This window comes from Argopecten irradians, chromosome 8 (assembly GCF_041381155.1).
Source record: "Argopecten irradians isolate NY chromosome 8, Ai_NY, whole genome shotgun sequence".
In the NCBI taxonomy this organism is placed as follows: Eukaryota; Metazoa; Mollusca; class Bivalvia; order Pectinida; family Pectinidae; genus Argopecten; species Argopecten irradians.
This window is the reverse complement of record NC_091141.1, coordinates 34945089-34972600: the sequence shown is the minus strand read 5'-3', so window position 1 is coordinate 34972600 and position 27512 is coordinate 34945089. Positions and strand designations below refer to the sequence as shown.

Sequence of the window (27512 nt, the reverse complement as noted above, 5' to 3'; positions counted from 1 at the left end):
GGAAAATCTTCCAGGGTGTGAGACAACCTTATTGAAACTACTTTGGCATGTTTTCATACTTCTTTTGGCAAGTATTCTTTTTTTTCTATTTTTTTTCTTCATTTTTACTAATTTTTCATTTTTTTTTATTTATTTATTTTTTCTATTTTTTTTTAATGTTTTATTTTTCTATTTTTTTTTTTTTTTTAATTATTTTTTGTTACTTTATTATTTTTTCTTTAATTACTTTTTTCTGTTTTTTTTTTTCAACGTTTTCCTTTTTTCTTTTGCTCTTTTTTCTCATTTTATATGTTTTGCTTTTTTTTCTCTTTTTATATGTTTATCTTTGTATCTCCAGTTTTCCCTCATTTTTATTTCTTTGTTAAAGTTTTTTTTTTTTTTTTTTTTTCTTTCCAATTATCAGATTACATTGTGCATATAAAATGCTGTATCATGCATTGATAAGGGCACCAAATATGCTTTGTACCTTGCATAGTTAGGGCGCCCATTAGTTTTAGCATTGTAAAGTTATGGCGCCCATAAGGTTAAGCATTGCGCAATCAGGTGCCCATTTATTTAGCGATGCGAGGCTAAAGCGCCTATTAGTTTTAGCATTACACATTTAGGACGACCATAAGTTTTAGCGATGCGAAGCTAGGTCGTCCATTAGTTTTGGCACTGTATATAGTTAGGACGTCCATTAGTTTTGCCACTGCATAGTTAGGACGCCCATTAGTTTAAGCATTGCATAGCTAGGACGCCCATTAGTTTTAGCGATGCGAAGCTAGGGCGTCCATTAGTTTTAGCATTGCATAGTAAGGGCGCCCATTAGTTTTGCCACTGCAAAGTTAGGGCGCCCATTAGTTTTGCGATGCGAAGCTAGGGTGCCCATTAGTTTAAGCATTGCATAGTTAGGACGCCCTTAAGTTTTAGCGATGCGAAATTAGAGTATCCATTATTTTAAGCATTGACATAGTTAGGGCGCCCATTAGGTTTAGTATTGCGTAATTAGGGCGCCCATTTTTTAATCGATACGAAGCTAGGGTGCCTATTAGTTTGAGCATTACACAGTTAGGGCACCCATAAGTTTTAGCGATGCAAAGCTAGGGCGCCCAATTGTTTAAGCATTGCATAGCTAGGACGCCCATTAATGTTAGCGATGCTAAGCTAGGGCGCCCATTAGTTTTAGCGATGCGAAGCTAGGGCGCCCATTAGTTTAAGCATTACATAGTTAGGACGCCCATTAGTTTTAGCGATGCGAAGCTAGGGCGTCCATTAGTTTTAGCATTGCATAGTAAGGGCGCCCATTAGTTTTAGCGATGCGAAGCTATGGCGTCCATTAGGTTTAGCAATGCAAAGTTAGGATGCCCTTTAGTTGTAGCATTGCATAGTTAGGGTACCCATTAGTTTAAGCATTGCATAGTAAAGACGCCCATTAGTTTTAGCATTGTATAGTTAGGGCAACCATTAGTTTTAGCGATGCGAAGTTCGAGCGCCCATTAGTTTCAGCAATGCAATATTAGTACACGTGATTATCATTGCAAAGTTAAAACGCCCATTGGTATTAGCAGTGCAAATTTAGGGCGCCCATTAGTTTAGCATTACCAAGTTAGGGCGCCTATCAGTTTTAGCATCGCAAAGTTAATGTACTCCTGACCATTGGTTTTAACATTAGGTATTTCGTGCCTTATTCCGTGCCTGAAAACACTGCCTAAGTGATATACCAATTGGTATGGCAAAATATCACTGAGCCAATTCAATGACATTCCCGTTTCTAGTGACAAATCACAGCAATCTGGATCCTGTGATATTTTCTTGAATACCATGCCCCATTAAATATTCTCAAGATAGTTTGTATAGCGACTGTTATTCATTGTATACACACAATGCTCCGTTTCTTTACCAACTCCTCTCCTTCTGAATTGTGCTTCGTTTATGTGCAAATTTTCAGGAAATTGCTTTTCTTCTATTATGATATTTCATGCTATTTAAAACAAAAATTCTCCTACGGTTTACACCATTTTTTTCGGATATTTCTATAACTTATCGATGATATGTAAACTATTCAAAGTTTGGACCTCGTTATATCGGTAATAACTGGTGGGGTTTAGGAAGGCATTAGTTCCATGTTCAAATATTTAGATAAGATAAAAAAAAAATAAAGAGAAAAAACATATCTTTGCTTACCTACCAAGCATGACCAAGAGCTCCAACACCACTGAGGCTAACAGGCAATACATCAAGTATATTGTACATTACTACACAAGTTCATGATTTAGCACCTTCGATAAGATAATCTGTATGTTACTGTACTACATAATTAAGCAATTCGATAAAAATATTTGTGCATAATATTCAATAGCTTGAATAAGACTATTTCTCCAAAATCTCGTAGTTTCATAATCAAACAGCTTCAACAGGGCTATTTCTTCATAACCTAGCAGGTTCAGTAACACTATTTTTTTCATAATCTAGCAGCTTCATAATCTAGCACCTCAAAGAAGACTATTTCTTCATAATCTAGCTCCTTCAATAAGACTGTTTCTTCATACTTCGGCAGTTTCAAAATAGCTATTTCTTCATTCTTTAACAGCTTCAAACATGTAATTCTTCATAATCTAGCAGCTTCCGAAAAACCAATTGTTCATGCTTTAAATCTTCATTAAAAGTAATTCTTCATAATTTACCAGCTTCAATAAAAGTTTTCTTCATAATTCGATTTCAAATTCAGCAGTTTTTGCAGAGATCTTGATACAGAATTTAGGGTTTTCTGAAAGTATAAAAAGGAATTTCATAAATAAGAAATAGCATGACAGTTTTTTATGTGTAATACAAAAAAATATTATGAACAAAAGGTTTATATTTGCATTGGTTTAAAAAGGGACAACAAAAACTTAAACAGGCAAAAACTGACACAACTGCAAACAATGTAAGCATCGTTTTCAAGACACTCAGGTCTACGATCGTAATATCTAAATAGCAAAGAATTATCAAAACTTTACACTTAATAACTTTCACGTGAAATGTGTATAAATCTGCAAAATGACTGTCAGATCCAGTTGGCTACCATCCACTTCCAGTAATCATTTTACGATCCCTACACCCCTGGAATATATCATAGCAAAAATGAAAGCTCTGTGTGCGAGTTTGGATGAGTAGGTAGTTTGGGTTTTTGAAGTAACGTCACAAGAATCGAACAATAGTGCATTGTATGGTTTAAAATTGAGCTTCGTTCTCTGTAAATCTTCAAATGAATTATCTGCAGGCCTGCGATTGTTGGTTACCTCCCTAAGCTGGCATAAAATTTGCTATGATAGAGTCTAGGGGTGTAGGGATCTTAAGTGATCGTAACCCTTGGAAATTGGAGATGAAATTTAACAGGCTTCTATGAATGACTCCTGCCACAAAATGGTATATAAGTTGTGTTAACATCCAAACACTTTAGTAATCCTTATTATGGATCATCCATAATTCGACTCAAATCAACACACTTACTGTGAATATTTAGTATCGCCTTACACCAGAGCTAGATTTGAAACCGACCGCTCCACCAAGAGTCCTTGAGCGCTGGGAACACCTTCCTTGTCCTGGCCTGTTGGAGTCTGGTGCATAGCACTCTGAAGAAAATCAAAATATTGTTGAATTTGGAGTTTTTATTAACTTTCCTAATCCCCTAGGGGTACTGTACGTGGGCATAGCATTCAAAGAAACAAAGATGGATTCATTTGGAGTGATTATACTCCCAGGAGTATTGGGGCAGCATAACAGTACTAGTGCTTTTGGGGTTTTTAAGACAAAGAGTCTGTGAAAACGAACTTGTATATTAAATAATAAATGATCCTACAACCGGGTGCTATTATAATTAGATGTTTGTTTTTGTTTGTAATGAATGTAATCAGTGAGTAAGGGGTTTTAGAAGCGGCAATACATGTAGCACAATCTTTACAAAATATTCAATTTGGAAAAGAAAGCACTGGTCGTAAAATTTGATATTTTAAAAAATAAAATTGTATCAAAGTTTACAATATGTGAGAATAAAGTAAATACGGTATACATCATATATTGATTATGAAATATCCTGAGTCCTGAGTGCTTACCTTTGCCACGTGCAGGTGGGCGAATAGCAGGGAGCTTAGTAGACATGTGAGAAAAGTCATAGAGGCTCGGATCCACAGGAGACACAGGCTTGGCTACAGGAAAGAGGCGGATAGAGAGGTAGAGGATAAACAGAGAGAGAAAGACAAAAAAATAGAGAAACAAGATAGACAGATGGATAGAGAGGTAGAAGATGTATAGAAAGAAGGAAAGATGAGGATAAAGAAATAGATAAAAAGAGGTGGATAGAGAGATAGAAGATAGAAAGAAAGAAGGAAAGATGAGGACAAAGTGGACTATAAAGAAAGGTGAATAGAGAAGAAGAAAATTGATAGAAAGAAAGAAGGAAAGAAGTGAACAAAGAGGAATACAAAGAAAGATGGATAAAGAGGAAGAAGAGTAAGAAGACAGAGAAAAAGAACGAAAGAGATAGAGAGGAATAAGATTGAGGGGAATAAGAGAGATAGGTGGAAAGACAGGTAGAGAATAGATGGAGAAAAAGAACTGCAGAAGAGGATAAAGATGAATATAAAGAAAGGTGGATAGAGAAGTAGAAGATAGGCAGAGAAAAAATACGAAAGAAGTGAATAGAAAGGAGAAAAAGAATGGTTGAGAGAAAGGTAGAAGATAAACAGAGAAAAAACGAGTAGACATGTGGATAGATAGAATAAAAAAATAAAGAAATAATTGGAAAGAAATAAAGATGGATAAAGAAGTAGAAGATAAACAGAAAGAACATAAGCGGAGGAATCAGAGTAAGAAAATCGATAAAAAGAAAGATATACCTAGTCTGATAAAGAGTTAGAAAACAGAAAGAAGTAGAAGAAAGAGGTAGAAGAAAGAAAGAAAGAAAGAAAGAAAGAAAGAAAGGTGAAAATATGAAAAATTTCAAAGACAATGAAAGGAAGAGGCAGAAAAAATATAAATAAGTTCAGAAACAGGAAATGTAGGTTTAAGTTTTGTACTATGTAAGTTTTCTGTATCCTCCTAAGCAATAGTTTAATACATATGGTTAATGTATAGTGACGAAGACAAACAAAGGAAAGTAACTTTGATAGATAAAAATGTGTTTTTGAAAAATGACTAACTTATTTAATATTACTAACTGCGGTGTCTGCGATAGGTGGCGCCATCGGCGTATTTCTCAGCGACGCTGGGCGGAATGACAGGAGGGACTTTCTTAGTCAAATCGGAAATGTCATAGAGGTTCTCATCCACAGAAGCTACAGAACGGAGGAGGATATGCAGATGGAAGATAGACAGAAAAAACGAAAGAAGAAGGTAAAGAGGAAGATGATAAAATATGGATAGACAGGTAGAAGATGGAGAAAGAAAAACCGATAAGGTGGAAAAAGAGGAAGATAAACAGAGATAGAGAACGAACTAGGTTGATAGAAAGGAAGTAGACGTGTGAAAGAAAGAAAGAAACATAAAGAAATAGATAAAGAAAGAAAAACGGATAAGGAGGTAGAAGGTTGGCAGAGAAACAATGAAGGATATTGACAAGAAGAAAGAAAATAATGTCAAAGACGATAAAAGCAGTAAAAATAGCAAAAAAGGTTTAGCAACAGAAAAACTAAAGTATCTACTAAGAACGTTTTCTTCCTCCCTAACTCACAATTACATTCTAGTAAGAACTACCTTTTATACAAAGGGAAGTAACTCGAAGAGATCAATATGACTACATGTCTATACTATTACTTACTCCGATGTCTGAGATAGGTGGCGCCATCGGTGTACTTCTCAGAGACGCTGGGCGAAATGACTTTCTTACTCAGATCGGAAATGTTATAGAGGCTCTGATCCACAGGAGACACGGTCTTGACTACAGGAAAGAAAGGGATAGAAAGATAGATGATAGACAGAAAGAATGAAAGAAGATAAAGAAAGGTGGATTGAGAGGAAGGGGATAGACAGAGAAAAGGAATGTAAAATAGAGAAACAAGATAGATAGGTGGATAGAGAGGTAGAAGAAAGACAAAGTACACAAATGGAAAAAAGTGAATAAAGAAGAATGTAAAAAAGGTGAATTGAGAGGTATGAGATAGACAGAAAAAAGTACATAAATATATAATCTAACGGAGTGAGAAGAAGGGAAGCAACTCTGACAGATACAATACTATTATAAATACTTACTGCGGTGTCTGCGGTAGGTGGCGCCATCGGCGTACTTCTCAGCAACGCTGGGCGGAATGACAGGCTCTCGGCGTGGTACCTGATATAACATTAACACCTTTTTTATCAAATCTTTCACAGCCACGTCAATTTTATATTGTCCACTTTGAAGCAACTTATTTACACTGCGATAAATTTCCGTGAGTTCTTATTGTCTGTAAAACGCGCGAAGTTAATAGTATGCGAAGATAAGTGAATTTACAGTGTGATATCGGTATATATTACTTGGAAAGTCACAAACATATTTATATATTTAATTTCTATTCAGTCTGACCTTTATAGAAAATTGAACATAAAATTGATAATTCACCTTTACATTTACAAATATCTTTCATAAAAAACTGTGGTACAATCGCGTCCGTGTGTGATACTTAAAACATATCCATATTCAGAAGAAACACATTTTGTAACTCACGTTTGGCTCGGCATAGGTTGGGCGTAGGGTTGGCGACAGAGGAGGCACTTGCCTTCTCGGGTAGCTACCAGACGGTCTTCTTCCTCCGTATGACATTCTGAATATCAATCAAATGTCTGGAAAAAAACCAATCAAAATTGTAATGGCTGATAAAGCTGGATGACAGTTAACTCAGCTTCATCAAATGGGTGGGGTGTAGAGAGTGGGGTAATATAATTGTGGAAAAACAGGGGGAAATACACATGATCCCTTGGAGTACCCCGACCAGTAATCAAACACGGGTCCCAATGTGAAAAACTACGGTTCTACCGACTTACTGTATAGTTATAATAATATATTAGTTATAATTTCGCGGGTGAAAAATTTCGCGATTTGTGCTTTGTAACTTATTCGCTGACAACTATTTTCGCAAAACTTCGTTGTGATCTTTGAAAGTATCATTCAAGACATGTAAAACGGTGCCTTTTGAAAATATTCACGAGGTATTAAAATATGTGAATTTACAAATTAAACTCCCCGCAAATGTTATGAGCAATTTTATAGTAGTCATAGAAGCATATTCGGTCAGTTTACTAACAGATATCGTATTTAATACTTTGTATAAGCCACACTGACCAGCTCCATTTACATAATAAATTATTTGACTTTTTATTTCTGTTTTGCAAATACTCTCTCTAAGTTCCGTGGCCTCTTATCATCACACGCACAGTCCCATGTGCAAATCGCATCTATGATTTCGTTTATCTACCCTAAGCCTGAGAACATATTTGCTGCAGAATCAGCTGCATTTATCATAAATGGCAAGCCTCGAGTTTAACAACATTTTGTGACCCTCGGGTAGAATATCGCTATCCTTCATATCCACGTATGAAAGAGTCTTATAATATTTACCTATGTACATGCATTTCTTTCAATAATACATAACAAATTAAATGTGACGCACCATACACTATACATACACATTGTTAGTAGTATATCTCGCTAGAAAGATTGACTTCCGTCGATACTGCGAGTTAGGCTACTACACGTTAAATAAGGTACGTTGAAAGCATTATAAACATTTTCCTTCATTGAAAAAAAAATACTGCACTCACAAAGTATAGAAAAAATATACCAATACTTACCAATATAATTTTTAACTTGTTTGTGATGTTGTAAAAAACATGATAATCCAGCAAAATATCTAAACAAAATTCATGTTCAAGTGTCATGCATGTATATAAGACCCTGATGAAAGATTGTGGAACCCCTTAGCTGCCTCGTATGATTCAAATATACTGTAACAAATATGATATAGACGGTAGTTTTTGCACGGATAACACTATGATCGTGATTTCGTGGGATATTCGTGTTTTCAGGAAACTTCATTCGCAAAAGTCGTGAAGATTTCTTCTCTAAAATAAGCATAAAGATATATAATTAAATTGAAACTCGTGTTTTTCAACCGAAATCATAAAAAACGGCATTTTGGTATCATAGAATCAGCGGTAGACATTGTAAATCGTTTTATTTACCTATATACCGAAACAAATTCAACAATGTCGATTTTCGTGGCTAACACACTGTTTCACGGCCACTTGATCTCGTGAGTTAGAAACATTTTTTATACTTATTCTTTACACTTTTTTCGGAGATGAAATTTCACGATTTCTAGTTGATTATAAATACTTTGTCGGCCTAATACTTCTATTATTTCAAGGACCTTGAATCAAGGTGTTTGATACAGTTCCATGCTAATGATAGTATTTTATTCTATAGACTTCTATGTGTACATGTATATAAATTGAACAGATGTGGTTCTCAACTTCTACTTGTCCATTCAGTAAAGGGGAATAACAGGTATACATTAAGTATAGTTATCTCCCTTAGACCGTACACCGGGTGTAGGCTGTACCGTACGCGTGGGGTCATCTCTTTTACGAGGGGGTGTGTCTCTTTTTACGATGGGGGAATTACTATTTTACACAATTTTAGGAATGTTCGGTTATGTTTGGGATTTTGCCTTATTTTGCGATAACTTGTTATAAAATCATGTGCCGTACAGAATATTAGACTTATTCATGAGCATTTTCCATGGCCAGTAGTACTAGTTATACCGCGAAAGACCTGCATGTATGTACTTGTTTTCACAGCGAGTCCAGAAACATGTGTTGAGTTGGCGAAAATCGGGGAAACATCGTTTTTCAAAACGAAAAAAAAATCAGCAGAATTCCACATACAGATGTTACGAGCGGGGAAACCGCTTTGAACCATCTTCATAAACTAACATTATCATAGATTTCTATATGATTGCATTTTAGATACGTATTACTTATACCAAAATATTACTGAAGATAAAAATTCCTTGTTTTATGAAGCACATCCTTTGGAAAATGGAATTCATTGAAGCATAAATTCCAAGTTGCATTGAAGGATCAAGCATTATGTCAATGCTATACGTCAAATACATAACAATACAATCGAAACATCCGGAAACTTTCCGTGATATTGCGATTGAGTAAAACATATTTTTACTGACCTGTACTTAACACTGTACATAACAAATTTGAGGTTTTAAAGCATGATCTTCATGATCAAGATCCTAGATGTATAAGCGCAGGACCTAGTTAGGTCACGTAAACAGACGGGACCTATCTTACACATCTCATCATTAGGAACGAGGCCCTGTGATCTAAGCTTATACCACAGTAGTGTATCTACATCATTAATAGGTATTAAAATGTATAATGTATGATAGAAATACAATACTTACCTATACAGTACAGACTATTTAGATCCGCTGAAGTTGAACTTTTTATGAAATTATGGAAAGTGTTATAGGAATTCCGCAATCTGTGTTGGGCTTGACAACTAATGCAACCGTGTGATGTCACAACTAATTGACGTCATCAATACAAAGGGGAAACCACTCCAAATGAAAGTGCAATTAGTTAATTACACCATATAGTATTAGACTGCTGCATTGATCCCTTGCGGTGGTATTATCATTTTACGCACCTATATTAAGTCGTAATGTACATGTCAATTACCTGATTTATTCATGATTAAGAAGATTTTCGAAAAACAAATTGTTGTAAACCAAAATTATATGCCATCACATTTACATCTTACAGGTATTCCTTCAAGAAAAACTATTAATTGCAGAGACTACAAAAGATTATCTGCATAATTTGAAATTAAAGTTGTAATTCCACAAGGCTCAGTACTTGATCCTTTATTATTATTTCTTTTTATTCATACATGACGTTGCAGATATATTCCATCTAGAGAATCAGCCCCTCTGCGAAAGGCACTTTTAAAATAATAAGCTTTTTATCATGAACTTCTACAAAACTAAGAAGGGGTGGGGTCGCATGAATGAAACATTCTCTGGCAATAAAAATACCGATACGTCTACGTCATCATAAGTAATTTACACAAGTGATATTGGTTTAAAAGAGCTTAAAGCCTTTTGTTGTTAACTGTCTCCTATACAGAGACATTAATCGATACCAAGACCATTCTACACCAATGGGCAGATAATGAGAGGGCATCATAAATGCAAAAAATGATAAACCATGGAAACCAAAAACAAATTCTACATCTAAACGGTACATCTTGGAGCAAGTAAAAAAATAAATATCTTGGGGTTGCACTTTCGGACGTTTTGTGTTTAAACAGCATGGGTTCCTTAGGATCCCGTTTGTTATAATTATACTTTTATATATATAAATATATATGCATAAAAAATAAAAGTCAACGACTTTCCTCTTGTACATTCACCATTTCATGATGGCTCTTCATTTGTATCTACATCATTAATAGGTATTACAATACATTTGTGCTCGTTGACATAAAAAGCAAATCAAAATATTACATGTATTTTGTGTTAAGTACGGTGGCTGGGAGCGGACATGAAATAAATAAAATTATTGCGTGGGAACGAAATACTATTGCGTTCGAACGAAATACTATTGCGTGGGAACGAAATACTATTGCGTTCGAACGAAATATTATTGCGTGGGAACGAAATATTATTGCGTTCGAACGAAATATTATTGCGTTCGAACGAAATATTATTGCGTGGGAACGAAATATATTGCGTGGGAACGAAATACTATTGCGTGGGAACGAAATATTATTGCGTGGGAACGAAATACTATTGCGTGGGAACGAAATATTATTGCGTGCGAACGAAATACTATTGCGTGCGAACGAAATATTATTGCGTTCGAACGAAATAAGTATTGCGTGCGAACGAAATAATTATTGCGTTCGAACGAAATAATTATTGCGTTCGAACGAAATAACTATTGAACTCATTATCATACATGGATGATATGACAGTAATCATGCCACCGTAGTAATATGATTAAGATATGGCCTACAACTTATGAAACGGCACCTTATCTAAAAAAGATGTTTTCCTTATTTTTAACGATTTAAAGTCGTCTTGTTTTTTGTATTATACTTTATATATCTAATGAAATACACGTACCTATGATGGCGTACAGGGGACACTATACATGTTTATAATTGTACCTACATGTATCTTGTACGTACAGCATATATATATTTCTTTCATACCTACACGTGTAATACTGGCTGGTCTAGGGCAATACACTCATGTCGCCTGAGGCTGTATTGCATGGCTACCCATGCAATAAAGCCTCGTGACGTCACGGCGTCAACAAAATCTCTATTTCCTCGGTAAAATTTTAACATTTTTTTTCACAAAATTGACTGGTTTTACTATAAAAGGTGCAAGCAACGGAATTTGTGTTGAAAATATCACGTAATTTTTCATGTATGGAAATTGACTTCCAGTCGTGGATTTCTTCGAATTTATTTCAAAATGGCGGGATATTATAGTTGTAAAATTGCAGTAAAACGTCGTGGTATGAAAGAAAAATACTCTTTCATAAGTGGATATGAAGGATAGGGATATTCTACCCTCGGGATCACAAAATGTTGCAAAAGCCTCGGCAAGCCTCGGGTTTTACTACATTTTGTGACCCTCGGGTAGAATATCCCTATCCTTCATATGCACTTATGAAAGAGTCTTGTAATATAGTATCTTGTACATATGAACAAATTAGTATATACACTTGTACGTACAAGATACTACGTTATGCGTGCAAATGTACTATATCATAATTTGTACGTACAAGATACTGTAATAATCTGTAAGATATGAAGTTGTGCGTACAAGATAATAATTTGTAGGTACAACATACTAGGTTGTACGTACATGATACAACGATGTACGTACAGACGTACAAGATAGGTGTTTGTGCATACGTACGTACAAATGTACACGATACTGTAACAATAGATACTAAAAAGATATTAAGATAATAATCTGTATGGACATGATAAATAAAACTATATATTGGTGTTAACACGCTGCCGTAAATAAAAGTATTATATGTGCTTTTATATTACTGGGTATATGACTTTAATACATTATGCTTCAATATTTCCATTTGAATGTGTGCAATTGTGTTACAACGAAAGTTGTTTTGTATCAATACTTAGTCAACTATTTTAAAAAGTAAAACAATGAATTTACATGACTTTCTCTACAATTTTAATGCAAATCATTGAAGACAAATACTGAAATAGAATACAAATCTAAATAATACATGCAATAGATTTTAAATTAATGGTTTAGAAGCATAATATACTTTATAAAATATACCTTATTAAGAAGGTTTACACAAAACCACTTTAAATGACCAATTACAAAGAATATTGATATGAAATTGCAGACTGCCACATTTGAAATAGCCAAAGGTAAACCGATATTTCGTTCCCAAGGAATAATTATTTCGTTCCCACGAAATAATTATTTCGTTCCCACGCAATATTTCGTTCGCACGCAATAGTATTTCGTTCGCACGCAATAATATTTCGTTCCCACGCAATAGTATTTCGTTCCCACGCAATAATATTTCGTTCCCACGCAATAATATTTCGTTCGAACGCAATAGTATTTCGTTCCCACGCAATAGTATTTCGTTCGAACGCAATAGTATTTCGTTCCCACGCATTAATTTTATTTTTTTCATGTCCGCTCTTAAGTACATATATCTATATATAAACGATTAAAATCAATTGCTACCCAAATTATTAATATTGTTTATGCCCGCGGTGCAGCCTCGATACTCCAAGGGTTATTTTCACTGTCGTTATTATAACGAGTGATAGTAATCCCTAGAATATCGAGGATGTCGGCGGCGAATCATTTCTCTCTGTCAGTATGTTACAACCATAAGCATGTATGTTAACAGGCCAGGGGCGTAGCTTGCTCGATAAAAAAGCCCGGGCTTGCACATAAAAATCCTAGTATGGGTTACTCATGGTCTTGTAAAGTTAAAACATCTATGTCGATCCGTCAAATTCTTGAATGTAATGTAAAATCAAAGTAAAAAAAATAACCTTAACGTAGATTATTTATCTAAAATTAATGATACTGAAATATACCCGTGCAGTTTGGAAGTCCGGAAATGGAAACCTGAAGTACCATCAACCTACGGATTCTGGGTGTTTAGTGCTTCTGTTGTTTGGTGCGATTATATGAAGAAGACACAATTAACGACAAGATGGATTTTTCAAGCTTAAACCGAAACATCGAAAAGTGACACAGGTCCTCGCAAATTATAGTGACACAGAGTAGATTCTACTTAGATAGTCCGCTAAAACCTGCCTATATTATTAGGCTTTTTATTTATTTATTTATTTTTTGCCTAATATAAAGTCTATATATTTGGCAAAAAAAAAAAAAAAAACTAAAAAAAAACAACTTACAATATAGGCAGGTTTAGCGGACTAGATTATATTCAGTCATCTAAATAAGAAAAGGCCACCTTATCTAGATGTGGGATTATTTTTCCAAAATCCCAACCCAGAGTAAGTGTACAATCTATACTGACACATACTCTTGTTGGAACGAGATAGAGATATAAAAGCCGGTCCCAGACCCCTCGCCTGGGCATGCACATGTAAAAGCCTCTAGCTACGCCACTGATGTATACTGTAGACCTACTACATTTCCGTATATAATACTATATCAATTGTAATAGGAATACAATAATTACCTATACAGTACAGACTATTTGGATCCACTGTATAATGGTATACCATATCGATAGTAATAGGAATAAAATACTTACCTATACAGTACAGACTATTCGGATCCGCTGTAGTTGAACTTTGGATGAAATTATTTAGAGGATTATAGAAGTTCCGCAATGTGTTGGGCTTGACAACGAATGCAAAAGTGTGACGTCACAACTTATTGACGTCATCAATACAAAGGGGAAATCACTCCAAGTGAAAAATTACCATACATGTACAGTAATTCATTAAAAATTCTGAATTATTTTCGAGAAAAAAATCCTGTTATGAACCAGGCAGAATTTTATGTTCATGTTACGTTATGCATGCCAAGAAAAAAACGTATATTGTACATCGTGTTTATAGTCTTTTCGGTTTTTCAAAAGTGTAACACGACAGCTTACAACTGCATAAAAAAATAGAATCATATATGGCATTACATCTATACATGTACATTGTTAATTTCCTCTGATAAGAAAAAATATTTTTACAAAGACTTCACAAAAAATATTTCTTATTCATCTGAAGGGTTTCGCAAGGCTCGGTAATTGGTCCTTTATTATTATTACTACTACATTTTTATATTCATACAGGACATTGTGCACTCGACTTTTTTGCACACGATAGTCCCATTTTAAAATAAATTTTGTTATATACCTTCTGTAAATATTTCAACATTTTAACGCTGATATAGATATTCGTGGGCTAACGTTACATTACTGTACAAATACTTAAAATACTTGAAATATACGATTCAAGAAAAATAATTATACCAAAATATCAATTAGGTGTTGAAAATATTTTTAAACATTTGTTACATCACAGGATATGTATGTATTTATTATATAGATATCGGACAATGTACATGTACGTACATGTTTTAATCTTTGTAAGGACTCCTTATGCGTGCGTACATTTAAATTGGTGTTGTGCTACCTAATTTTTTTCGTCAAGAGTTATCTACCCGGAAGTCAAATGTTTTTATTGGCAACAAACACGGACGCTTGTTTTGACATGTAAATGCCTTCTTCTCGTGTAAATATCTGCTGATTTCGTATCGACTGCAGCCCGCTATAAAATTGCAGAAATTCTGGTATGTTTATTTACTTTGCATTTGATATAATTACTAAATTTCCCTTTTTGCGGAAGCGATTGTCAAGCAAGGACACTGCCTGTCATTAGCAGATTATACTGTACTATTACAGTATCGGACACCAACCCTGATGTACACTGTTTTAATATGTGCTCCATGTAGATACAATTACACATGTATTAGCACTTTTCTTATAAAACACAATATTACTGCATAAGTCTGTATAAAATGTAAATATGTCGTGATTGATATAGTCATCATGATTTTGTAATGTTGTTACCATGTACAATATCTTTAATACTGTATGTATATTGTGTTGTTTTGGTGATCCCTTCCATGCAGGAAGTTATATTCATATGTAACTTTATGATTTTGTATGTTTCAAAGTGAAACACTGTCACAGGCTTATCACCAGGACAAAATTGACCAGTAGATGTATGAAAATTCGTCTATCATTTTAAAAATTTCATACAAATATAAAAAAAAAATTTCAGGAATTTTTACGATGAATTCCCAACACGATGGTGGTGACAGTGACAGTGATTGGGACAGTACGTTGGACTTCACATCCCCACGGCAGACGGGACCGCACATGACCCCTCACATACAGCTAACAGAGGAGGAAGATAATGATGATTTCAGTAGGAATGAATCGGTCAGGTCCAACATAGAAAAACCAAAACCAAAAGAAAGACTTCCTATACCAGCAAGTAAGTAGGCTTTGTGAATAATATAAAAAAAAATGTACCGGTACATTAAATATGTAAGATATAGATTAAAATGTCTCTTTTTATCGTTTCTATTTCAGACCAGCCAGTGCCTGCTCCTAGAGATGATGAAGATGCTTCAGTTAGAAGTAACCTTTATGCCACACCCCAAAAAGTAAAGAATGGGTAGGTGTAATCACAGGAGTTTTACATTCTGTCAATAACATATATAGTATAAATATATATAAAAATACCCCTATATACTGTCAAGGATTTATAAGTGAAAAGGATTCGTGACTGTCTCTTTACATTACTAAACACCACACAAGACGCCCATGAACCGGGAATAAAAACCATTTTTCTCAACAAATACTTGTCTTATCGAGTCAAACGAAACACCAATGTAAAATTTATTAAATTTCACAATGTTTATAACTTGATTTAAGGAGAGAAGATTTAGAGGCTATGTCTTAAATTTTCGTTAAAAAAATACGACAGCTCATGAAATGACGGCCCGCTTCAGAAAGTAAGACGGTAACCCTTGCACCGGCAAGCTACATCATAGGCTGCGCCTGCAGATATCAAAGGAAAATCAGCCGTCGCCCAACGTCACGGTCACTGCACAAACACAAAAGCTCCTGCCTTGTACTCCCCCAAAACCCAACGTGACTTATCCTTCTCATATACGCCCTTGATACTATATAAAAGTGTTTTTATATAGTATACAGGGGCATTTTTTTATATACCAGTATTAATACTATATATAATGTAGAGGCTATTGGCATTTATTTAAAAAGTTTGATATATATAATGATATATTTCAGGTTAGAGTTTTGTAGCTATTTTAGAGTTAATACAGATTTAGTTGAAATGTATACATGTGTGTAAAAGCAATACAGGATTTTAAGATGCCAAAATTATGTAGGAAAAACATATTATTTACCATTGATCAGTCCCAATTTTCAGTGATTGTGACATCACAAGAATCACATCAAAATATAACTTTATAATCACTGGAAGGTTGGATTATTCTATGGTTAATCATACCTTCAAACTCACATTGTTTTCGTATCTCAAAACTAACATAATAAAATTATCTGGTAAATTCATATTACCAAGTATCTTAATAATTCAAATGAGATTTTCCATCTCAAAGTTCTTGTTTTTTTAATCTAGATAGATAATTATTAAGTAATTAAGTTTGCTATCATGGTTTTTCTAGGAACAGGTCGAATCAAGGGACTCCCAAGGGTTCAAGGTCACACTTAGGAGAAAAGGATGGGGACCCTCCTCCTTACAACTTCAGAGGAGCATTGAATGGTAATTAAGGCTTTCTTTTATTATGTAAATTGTTTATTCATGAAAAAAGTAGGCGAGAAGGAGGAGGATATGAATTCTGTATATGATATTGCAGAGTTATCTGCCCTTGCGGGTAGGTATTGATTATGACGTCATGTGTTTCTGAGCATAATGTCACACTTTTCTGAGAAAACGATGTGAATTGCACCTACAAAATAATAACGTCACAATGGATATCAACCTACAAGGGAGCTAACTCTGTAATATGCAAGAGTACAAATATATGAAATTAGTAGTAAAGGACAAATGGTTCTAACCATGAAATTATTAATTAATTGCCTTGTCCACTACACACTATTTCACATGTTAGTAAATACGAAAGTCAAGTTGATGTCAGTGAAAATGAAATAAGATCTAAATGTAAATAAACATATGCTAGAGTGTAGAATTATGATTTTTTTTCCATATATTTCAAAGAGTGTAATCTTCAAGTAGATGCATTCATGCAGGCTTAATTTAGGAAAATGCTGTTTTGGTGGATCCAAGCTTTGAGAAAGGAGGTATTGATGAATTTTTGCAAATTTTATGCAATATGAAATGTACGCCACATAAACCGCTGTTTACAATTTTACATGCATGCCATAATTACTATATTTGCTTAATGAATGGTTTTTCATTTGAGGGGTATATAGAATTAATTGCATGCTGTAATAATGGTACCAGTTTATATACCAGTAAATTCTTACTACTGATTTTCCTTTACAAAGGTGCGATGACCCCTGATCAAGGTCGTACTGCAGGACCACCGGGACGTGACAGAAAGGACAATATATATGATACTGTTGCTGTGGAAAGAGGTCCGAGTCCATCTCCTGCTCTGAGACAGCAAATAGACAAAGCCATGGACAGTAAGTTCTACCCTAAGTCATGCTTCTTTGTTCTATTTGGTGTTTTATCCTCATTTCTTGGAGCCAGGTCAACTGGGACCACGACGGCTGAGTGATACAATGTCCTGACATATTACCACAAGCCCTCGATCTCTGGGCCGCGGAAGCTGAGTGGTTAAGATGTCCTGACCAAAGCCCTCCATTTCTGGTTTGCAAGTTAAAATCCCATGTGCAGGAGTTGCCAGGTACTGATTGCTATTTTTCTCTGGGTACTCCAGCTTTTCCTCTTTCAACAAACCTGGTACACCTTTAAATGACCCTGGCTATTAATTCTCATAGGACTGATAAGACAGGTGCACTGACTGTGTGCCTATATACATCCTACTCCAGTCCTGGCCTTCAACCCTGGGCTGCAAGTGTGAAGCCCAAGTGAAGCAGCCTCAAGGTTCAAAACATAGCATGTTCTTAAGTGACCTGTATTATTACGAAAATCTATATCAATATGTTACGACTCTAGGCTAGCTGTACTTCCTGCTTCATTATAATTTCCATATAGATTTTTAATCTGTGCAGAGAATTTAAACATTTACCCTTAATTCTGTATTTGCATGTTACCAAGTTCACTTGCAAGTAGGTAACCATCCTGATGTCATATTATTTAGTAAGGGAAACTGGCATATTTTCTCTGAAAATTATGATGTAACTCTAAGAAATAAGTGACAGTACCTTAACCCATAAGGGCAGATAACTTTGTTATATGCAAATACGGAATATGTGAACATGAATGTTTTGAATCTTTTTGTAGGCCTACTGTATATGTTTTGATATTGATGAATGTATATTTGTTACATGGATACATTTACTGCTAGCTATAATCATAAAGTTTGCTTTTGATATTTCTTAGTATTCTTCTATACTGTGAAAAAAGTGTGTCGGTGTGGTTTGTTCATAGTGGTAATCATAGTTGTCTCTGTTACCGACTTCAGTTAGTATAAGTTTCTTTGTTCATAAGGTGAAATCATCAAAATTAATGTACTTATTTGTGGTTGTGACTTAGGTATGGGATCATGGGATGACTCCGACCAAGAAGAGAGGACACTCCGGGAACTCCGGGAAAACTTCCAACAAGAAAAACAAAAAGAACAGCAGGCAGAGGAAATGAGGCTAAGATTACAACGAGAGGCTGAGCGAGGTGAGAGTTAATAATTTGCATAATTATAAATCAAACTAAAATCAGAAGCTTATGTTCGCTTTTCATACACACTTCGAAAAATCTGTAAATTGTAATACATGTCTGTATGAATTTAATTGACTCAGAATTGAGTCAGAAAGTTATCGATAACGCATTGGAAAAACATGCATGGTGCAAGATCATCCTTTGCATGCAGTCATGCACTGTCCTATTCCTCCTTAACTACTGTAAGGATTTCAACAAAACTTAGTGCAACAAAACTTAGTGACAGTGACTCTTATACAGTGTTAATGTACGTAAACTATAACAGAACAAGATACCTCCAATTTTTTTCAGAGTTATGCCCCTTTGTCTCAAAACAATTAAATGGCTTCTACATTAATAAAGGGATTTCAATGGAATTTGCTGGTAATACTCCTTATACAGTATAAAATCTGATGTTCTGAATCTATATCGGAACATGATACCTCCACCTTACTTTTTAGAGTTATGTCCCTTGTTACGAAATAGAAGAGAAAAATGCAGTACAAGCTGGCTTCCTAGATAACAATTCTAGTTGGGACAGGTACTCCCCCTTGTGTTTTTGTGTGAATTTGAAATCTAAATAAAAAAAATCCAGTAATTTACTTAATATAATATATTCATATTGTTAGCCTTGGAGAAACCCGACGAAGGTCAATTGACAAACAGATCTGAGGCGACATGGAAAAGCTGGGCTAGCGGGGGACGAGGCAAGAAAAAAGACACGAGTCGGAGTAAAGCAAAGAAGTCGGTAGGTCTGCTCTTTCAATTCTCCTTTATATCATTCTAAATTATGAAGTAACTGTAACATTTGTGTAGCTGGAGTTATTTTTTAACCCCGCTTTCTCAAATAGAGGGGATATTAATTTGGGTCTGTTTTTCTGCCATGCTTTCATTTACTATATAGAGACACTAAAAACCATTAATATTAACCAATTTCAACATAATTTGTATGTGTAGCTAGCTAAATATGTACATGTATCATGAGATACCTGAGGTCAAATTTATGCAATATTAATTAGTAGATATACATTTAAATGAAAAGTGAGGGACTCGAACCTGGGACCTCCAAACATTATAGTCGGATCTTCTTCTGATTCAGTGACCTGTGCACAGATGATCGTTCTAGTCCAGTCCTGTTACGCAGTGGTGTATAAGCTTTTTATTCAATTAAGATTTATCGATAAAAATTTAACTACTTTGTAATTAACTATTTACAATAAAAACATTATCTTTGCAATAAGTATATCTTAATATAATGAATATTTTCATTGAATATATATATGTTTGATATCAAGATTTACTTACACTAACTCTTAATATTTCTATAGATATTTAATTTAATATTTCCTGATATAGGAACCAGTGGCAGCCATTGTTCGGGACCAGAGGCTTGCCCTGAAGGCTGAGACACCTCGTACCCACCGAGACGTATCATTGGCCATAGGTCAAGGTCAGGTCATAGAGCCGAAGGTCAAACAGGAAGTGGTGCAGGGAGAGCCGAGAATTGAAACTGTGGCCCAGACTAAAGATATAGGGATGGAGAATCCGGCTTATATTGACCCACCTTTCATTGTGAAAGATGAAGATGGAAGGTAAGAGATACATCTAGATGTTATTATTTTTCTGTAAATTTTTCTGAAAAAAATAATTCATATGACATCAATTGCGAAACAGGTTACAAGGTCATATAGCGGAAGGAAAGCGGAGTTCCCGGAGAAAACCTATATGATTCGGCTTATGACCTTTGACCTTTTTATGTCCTTTCCAGGGATTGAACCCAGTCTGACTACATAGTTGACGCCGAATCATTGAATTGCTGGTGCACCCTCAAATTCCAGAAAATTCTTTCTGAAAATTTATGTTGCTTGATGTGATAATAACATAAAATCACACATTCCAGAGTGTAAATACAATTATTGTTTAAATATAAGATATAAAAAGCATTAACCAGTTCTTGAATTTGATAGAATGTTTTTGGTAGATTTCTGATAAAACAAAATTTTTGTCAATGTGAATTTAGAATGGGATGGAATAAAGGGAAACAACTGTTATATACTTAAGTGCAATACATTAAAAGAAAATGACAGTTAATATTTCACGATTTACTGTTTGCACAGCTTTGACCTTATTCATAAATGTATAAAAAAAAAACTTTAAAAAAACCCGATTCAGTCAGCAATGTGCAGTTTACATAAAGAAAATGAAAAATATATTTTTTTATTACATTTTACAGGAGTGTGTTTTACTTCGGTCATGGTAGCTTACAGTATTACGAAGTGGAAGATGACGCAAGCGAAGCATTCATGCCAAGAATTGCTGAAAAGTGAGTTTGGTCAACTTTTGTGCTCAATTTTATGTATAATAGCATCATTGACAATAATGTATCAAATTGCTGTTCTATGTAAAATGTCCAAACATTCATGCAAAAAAAAAAAATATTTTGCTCATTCCTAGGTATAAAGTTGTAATTACAATTAGTATTTTCTTTTTTCTTTCAGAGCCGAAATGGTTTTACAACGAGTGTATCAAGAATTCTTTGGATTGCTCCGTATCCTTACAAGTATTGTTATTCTATTAATTGTTGAACTTTTAAAATACATAATCAAATATATCATACAGCCACTCATTGTGGGAGTTTTTGGGACCCTTGGAGACTACGTTGCAAAACCTTTTCTCTCATTAGCCTTCAATGGATTTGTTCATCCCTTTGGTGTGTTTATGTGGAACTGTTTCATGACTTTGAGGCATATGTTTAGTCCAATCGCAGAAATTCTGAGAAAAGTATTTGTACAGCTAGCCATGCTGTGCCGGTCCATTCGCTGTGTGGAGATACATTGGAAGACAAATCGATCGGAAGAGAAGATAACAGATTTAACCCAAGTATAGCTAAACCTTCAGTCGTTATTGTATATCCTGTGTTCTTGTTATTGAATGCTGTATTCGACCTAATAAGCTACCTGAATACTTTAAAAAGGTAAAAATAAGGGGTGCTTAGTAGAACCAAAGTTGGACTAGTCTTTCATAAAGTGATAGCATAAAGTAAGCCATAAGTCAGTTTATAAAAAGAAATCAAATAAAAACTTCCATATTTTCAGTCTTTAATTCAAGGACCTCATTAAGGGTGAGGGGCCCCTTATACATATGGGGGTTCATGCTTCAATGTTTTTCCTGGGTATTTTAGGAAATTGCCACCTGGTGAAAATTGAGAATTTTTTTGCGATAAAAGTAGGAAATGAACAATTCAAACAGTGTTTATGGAAATTTTGGAAAAGGTAGAAATAGACAATTATGCTTCTCTAAGAATCAAGTGTAAGAATGGATATTAAAATACGAGGTTCAGACTTGGGATTTACGGAATTGTTTAGTTTCGTCGTACAAAATACACGTCAACTCACTGATTTGGGAAATTTAGACATAAATTTGGGAAAAAATAACAAGAAATACAATTGGGAATGGGGCCTTATTTCGGCCCCAAATATATAGGCAGGAAAAACACTGTGCTTATTGGATCGAATACGGTATTTTTTATGTTAAGTTATGCAACTCATCATGTTTAATAATCAAATATCCCATCTTAACGAGATATATTGATCTCCATTCATCTGGTTTGGTTTAATTTCTTCTGGTCCTTTTCTGATATTTTTATTCATGCTATCAATTCCAAATGATCATCAAAATATATGCAATTTAACCTAACTCATTTACCCCTGAAATTTCATAATGAACTGGTCTAGATCTAGTCTTTGATTGAGAAGAGTCAAAATATCTTCAGAGGTTAATGCATTGCTTTTAGGTCACTAACTTTGGCATCAGTGTCCAAGGTAAAATAAGCAAGAATTTTGCAATTTTCAATTTAGATTAAAAAGATTTTTAAATCGTTTTCGACGCTCTGTCCTAGAAAATGCCATTAATAATGATGATTGGCATCAAAGGATTTAACCATTGGTGTTGTTTCGGTATCAGATTTACAAAGAGTTCTTTCTCTACATCATAGTGAAAAAGATGAACCATGTTATTTATTTACTGTTTGCTTGACTGTATACACATTAGAATACGTACCTAATATAAATTCTAACATGATATATTTGTTATGCAGAATTTTTTGTTTGTTTTTAGCTGTTGCTAAAACTATTGAACCATGGATATATAAAAAACAACGAATTGGTTTGAAATGTTTCTGCAGAAACATATTTTGAAATTGTTTTACCATCAATTATGAATAATCCACCAATGATATCTATAACTGATATTAATAAAATCCCACAGCAATAGGTAATCTGTGCCACAGGGACCTGGCACAATTTTGTTTAACCAACAGTATACATATTTCTATTTTATATGTATACTGTTGGTTAAAAAAATTGCGCCAGGTCCCTGTGTTCCTCACCAATGCAGTAGCTGATTTTGTTGTTTTAAATTGTGAAAAAATGTGATCCTGTCTATGCAATATTACTACACCAACACAACGGTTTATTCTGTACATAATAGAGTTATCTGCCCTTGTAGGTAGCCTATATGTATTGATTGTGACGTCATAATGAGGTCACAATGGATACCAATCCGCAAGGGAGATAACTCTGTAATATGCAAAGATATGTACCACCTGGTTTTAATTCTGTTGATCGTTTTACATTGTATTTGAAGCAATTGTCCCTTGCAATACATAAAATGATGCTGATCCACTTCTAAAGTTTTTATTAAATTCAAAGTACTTTAATTTGTGGAATGATTTTAAGTGTCCTTTAATTACATATATCTATATTTTACCATGATGCTATTTTACAAGATCTATTTTTAAATTGCTTCCATTTTATATTAATATTATCGCTTATCCATTCACTCATATTGTTATGTTGATATTTTTATTTTTATCGTTTTATAGGGTGTTGTGAAGCATAATTTTGTACAGACTATTTGGTATGTATATAATATATCAATAATAAAAAACATGATAATTAAAAATACATTGTATGTACAATGTATATATACACTTATTGCAATGATACTATGGAAACCTGTACTTCTCCGTCCATTCATCCATCATTTAAATTTAAAAGAAAAAAATCCTATAAATATATAATATCACACACCTTTAAAATGTTGCATAAATGGAAACTATCAGGGACCAGCTGTTTGTTATACTAAAACATTCCAAAACTGAAACCTGTTTTAACCTTAAATCTTTAGTGATCTTTCGCTGCTTGAAAGTCTGCAACACTTTTTGTTATCTGCATATTTCAATAAAACAGGTGCAATGGAAAGACCCTATTATCCATCATACTAAAACATTCATATTTCAAGTCTCCACTTCCTTCAACACATGATCAAGATCTGCCATTTAGGATTTGTCCTACATATACAAGATTAATAAAACCATGTTGTTTAAAGATTGCTTAACCACAGATGTCAACTTTGATAGACTTGGTACATGTAATTGTTTTCCCATGGTCTGCATAGTAACTTTTGATTTAATGGTATTTTCAACGAATGTTGTCGAATCAAAACCAAATATTAGTATACTAGTCTATTTATTTATCCTTAAGGTAGTGGTTGTGAAATGGAAACCGTCCATTATCTAATATGTTAATTGCTAAAATTGTATGAAATGTTGAATACTGTAAATCAATTTCCTTTTCACAGCTACTCAATTTCGCAATTTCCCCCAAAACAAGTTCGCAAAACTTAACATTAGGTGGATTTCAAAATTGAATGGCAATTCTAATTAAATATTTATAAATAAATATACATATAGATAATACATCGTGGAGATAAAACCTTTCACAAATTTACTATGATTGCGAAATTGCGAAAATAAATTGCATGCGAAAGAAAGTTGGTTGACAGTAAATAGTTATGTATTGAAATTAACTTATAAATATAATGTTCTGTACTACAATATAATATAGTGTACTTATGTCATGTGTTTATTAGACCTTGTCTTACTTAGATGCCAATGGTTAGATTTGTGTACGCACGTTAAGTGAATGCATGAATTACTTTAACTGCGTTTGAACTTCATTAAATATACGATATAACCGGTATTATTTATATACAAAACCATTATAATACATTGTGCATGAAATGTAAGAGAAGCCTTCATTGTGCAACTCTCTTATTGAAATCAAATTGTTGTATACATTGTATTCTATTATGAATATGAAAATGAACGTTATTTAGCGCTCAAATTGAGTCAATTAATATATTCATTATACTAAACATACAGAAATGAGTCAGTTAATGTAATCATTATAATCTACATACAAAAAATGTAACCATATAATAGTACATAAATATAATGTATATTGTATGATTTGTAAATCTCTGTTTTCTGCTTATATCATAATTTTTTTTATATAATGTATACTGTAGGTATTTGAGCGCGCAATAGTATGCCTCCATATAAAACCATTATATATGATATATAGTGTAGTTTTTCTAGCTCTCATGGTATCACCTTATTTACTTCATAAACGTTGTGTATACTGTAGATATCACACGGCTCATAGAGATATGTCACCATAGCAACATCAACACAATGCTATATTTTGTGGGAAATTAACTTTGTAATCCACCTAAGCTTATTCATTGAAACATTATGTATAATTTATAATATCAGATCGGTATTTGAAAAGTTGTGATATGTGTACTGTATAAAGGCATATTGTTTCCCTTCAATGGTATATACTATTCTTAGACTACTAAAAACTAAATTATTTTCTTTATGATATCTGACAAATACGCAGTTTTTTTATATTGGTGTTTGTGTGTTGATATTTGGAAAAAAAATAAAATATTTCAAGAACTACTTGAAATCATACACACACGATGAATAGGATATTTGAAAGAAATAAAATAACAGATTTCCATAGTTTTATAAGTATTGAAATATTTGATGTTTCACTTATCAAACAGATTACATATTATAAACAACTTAGGCAACTAAAATAACGAAAAATGTCGTGACAAGTCAACATTATGTTGACGCTTCTGTGTATGCCAAAATAAAATAAAAACTCAGATATATATTTCTTGGTAATTGGATGACGTATTTAACTACGTGATGTGATATAAACGTGATTTTCCTTTCTCTTTTCATATCACTTTTTTTGTATTGTCCATCTAAAGTATTGTGTTCTGATGTCATAAAAGTGCTAATGATCTAGAGTTTATTGTAGCATCTACACCATTCTCAATCTCATTGTGCTGTCGGTATATATATAATTTTTACACAAGGACGATTCCTATTTTCTATGCAATGTTAACATAGCCATGAATGTTTGTGGCAGAAATATGTAATTTTCTCCACCCATATATATATATATAATAAGTCATATTAATGAGCTATTCTTTTACCATTTAATGAAACCTCGTGAAACCAGTTGGTGGTACCATGGTAAGATATAGTGAAAAGTTTTGGTCATAATTTTCGAACTCTAAACAAGGTTGTCGAATCATACAAGTTCGAATTAGCAATGCTCGCTCAAGTGAACATAATCATATCTTGCACCAATTAATAAACATGTCCAAATGTAATGGTAACTCATGAAATATGTAATAACATGACCATTTAGTTGCCATGTGTAATATGTTTTCCGAACTCATAGCACACTTTAACAGAAGGTGTATATCATCTGCATCCACATTCGTGTAGAAAGGTCGTTTAAACTTAATATACAAACTCCTATTGTTAGAATGGTTTTCATTCAATACCAGAACGTATTTTCTTTTACTTTAAATCTTACGTTTTAACAATAAAATTGTCTTACAAACAAACTGAATAATTTACATGTTTTTCAAGAATACAGTACTTTCAGTACTTTGATACTGCTATTTTTGTTACCAATATTCGATGATATCCGTCCGTTGATAAATATCAAACATGATAAGTACTAGTATCATCTTTTAGTTGATACTACTATTTGATCACGTATCTGTTAAATACAAATTGTTATGACGAATAATTATGGAAATCAACGAAATATCCCATTGAAAATTGAAACTTTAAAAATATGTCGGACTCAAACAAGGGTAGAGTGTTGTATTTCTCACAAATCAGAAGGGAAGTCTACGATGTTCTTACAAATTTTCAAAGTTTTTGTTAAGCTTGATTTTGAATGCCAATGGGGAAATAATTCTCGCACTTGAGCGGTGGACAGACATTGTATGCAAGAACATATTTATGGACACTATAGGGTTGATATTCCAAATGTCAATGCAATATAGGTATAAAAATACACATATCCTTCCTTCAATGAAATAAATTATTTTATGTTGATGCTAATCAAACAAGTTGGCAGCTGTTGTGATTAGAAAATGGAAATTTATTTGTTTCTGTATATATTGTTTGTTACAACGTTATATGCACTGTTCTTTGTCGGTGCGAATAAATTCTCCACAATATATTTTAATCTTTGTCATATTGCTGAAATGGAATAGGTATCATATTTCGATAACCAATTCAACGTGTTTTATGCATTCTTTAGATATTTTGGTGTTACCAATCGCCAATCGCCTTTTAGTATATTAATTCAGTCAACGAACCGATAAA

At 33.7% G+C, this 27512-nt stretch overlaps 2 protein-coding genes across 6 annotated transcripts; one reads left to right on the top strand and one right to left on the bottom strand.

Annotated features, from left to right (window-relative positions):
* Window positions 1–77: 77 nt before the first annotated feature.
* LOC138330216 (uncharacterized) lies at window positions 78–13929 on the bottom strand. Of its 4 annotated transcripts, none has more exons than XM_069277669.1 (8): window positions 13819–13929; window positions 6665–6780; window positions 6211–6289; window positions 5780–5899; window positions 5181–5297; window positions 4077–4169; window positions 3475–3596; window positions 78–2749 (listed from the first exon to the last, which is right to left on the bottom strand). In XM_069277669.1, the coding sequence occupies exons 2-7, from the start codon at window positions 6758–6760 to the stop codon at window positions 3484–3486; spliced, it is 618 nt and encodes a 205-aa protein (XP_069133770.1). In that variant the 5' UTR covers window positions 6761–6780; window positions 13819–13929; the 3' UTR covers window positions 78–2749; window positions 3475–3483. The 4 variants fall into 4 exon arrangements, with proteins under 4 accessions (XP_069133770.1, XP_069133771.1, XP_069133772.1 ...); XM_069277670.1 differs by lacking the exon at window positions 13819–13929 and adding an exon at window positions 9417–9530; XM_069277671.1 differs by lacking the exon at window positions 5181–5297.
* Window positions 13930–14726: 797 nt separating this feature from the next.
* LOC138330209 (uncharacterized) lies at window positions 14727–27366 on the top strand. Of its 2 annotated transcripts, XR_011209539.1 has the most exons (11): window positions 14727–14855; window positions 15350–15565; window positions 15664–15748; window positions 16785–16882; window positions 17629–17769; window positions 18806–18940; window positions 19594–19712; window positions 20321–20556; window positions 21198–21287; window positions 21463–23243; window positions 23335–27366. XR_011209539.1 is itself a non-coding variant. In XM_069277661.1 (10 exons), the coding sequence occupies exons 2-10, from the start codon at window positions 15361–15363 to the stop codon at window positions 21848–21850; spliced, it is 1497 nt and encodes a 498-aa protein (XP_069133762.1). In that variant the 5' UTR covers window positions 14727–14855; window positions 15350–15360; the 3' UTR covers window positions 21851–27366. The 2 variants fall into 2 exon arrangements, 1 of the variants encoding a protein (XP_069133762.1); XM_069277661.1 differs by having other exon boundaries at window positions 21463–27366.
* Window positions 27367–27512: the final 146 nt, after the last annotated feature.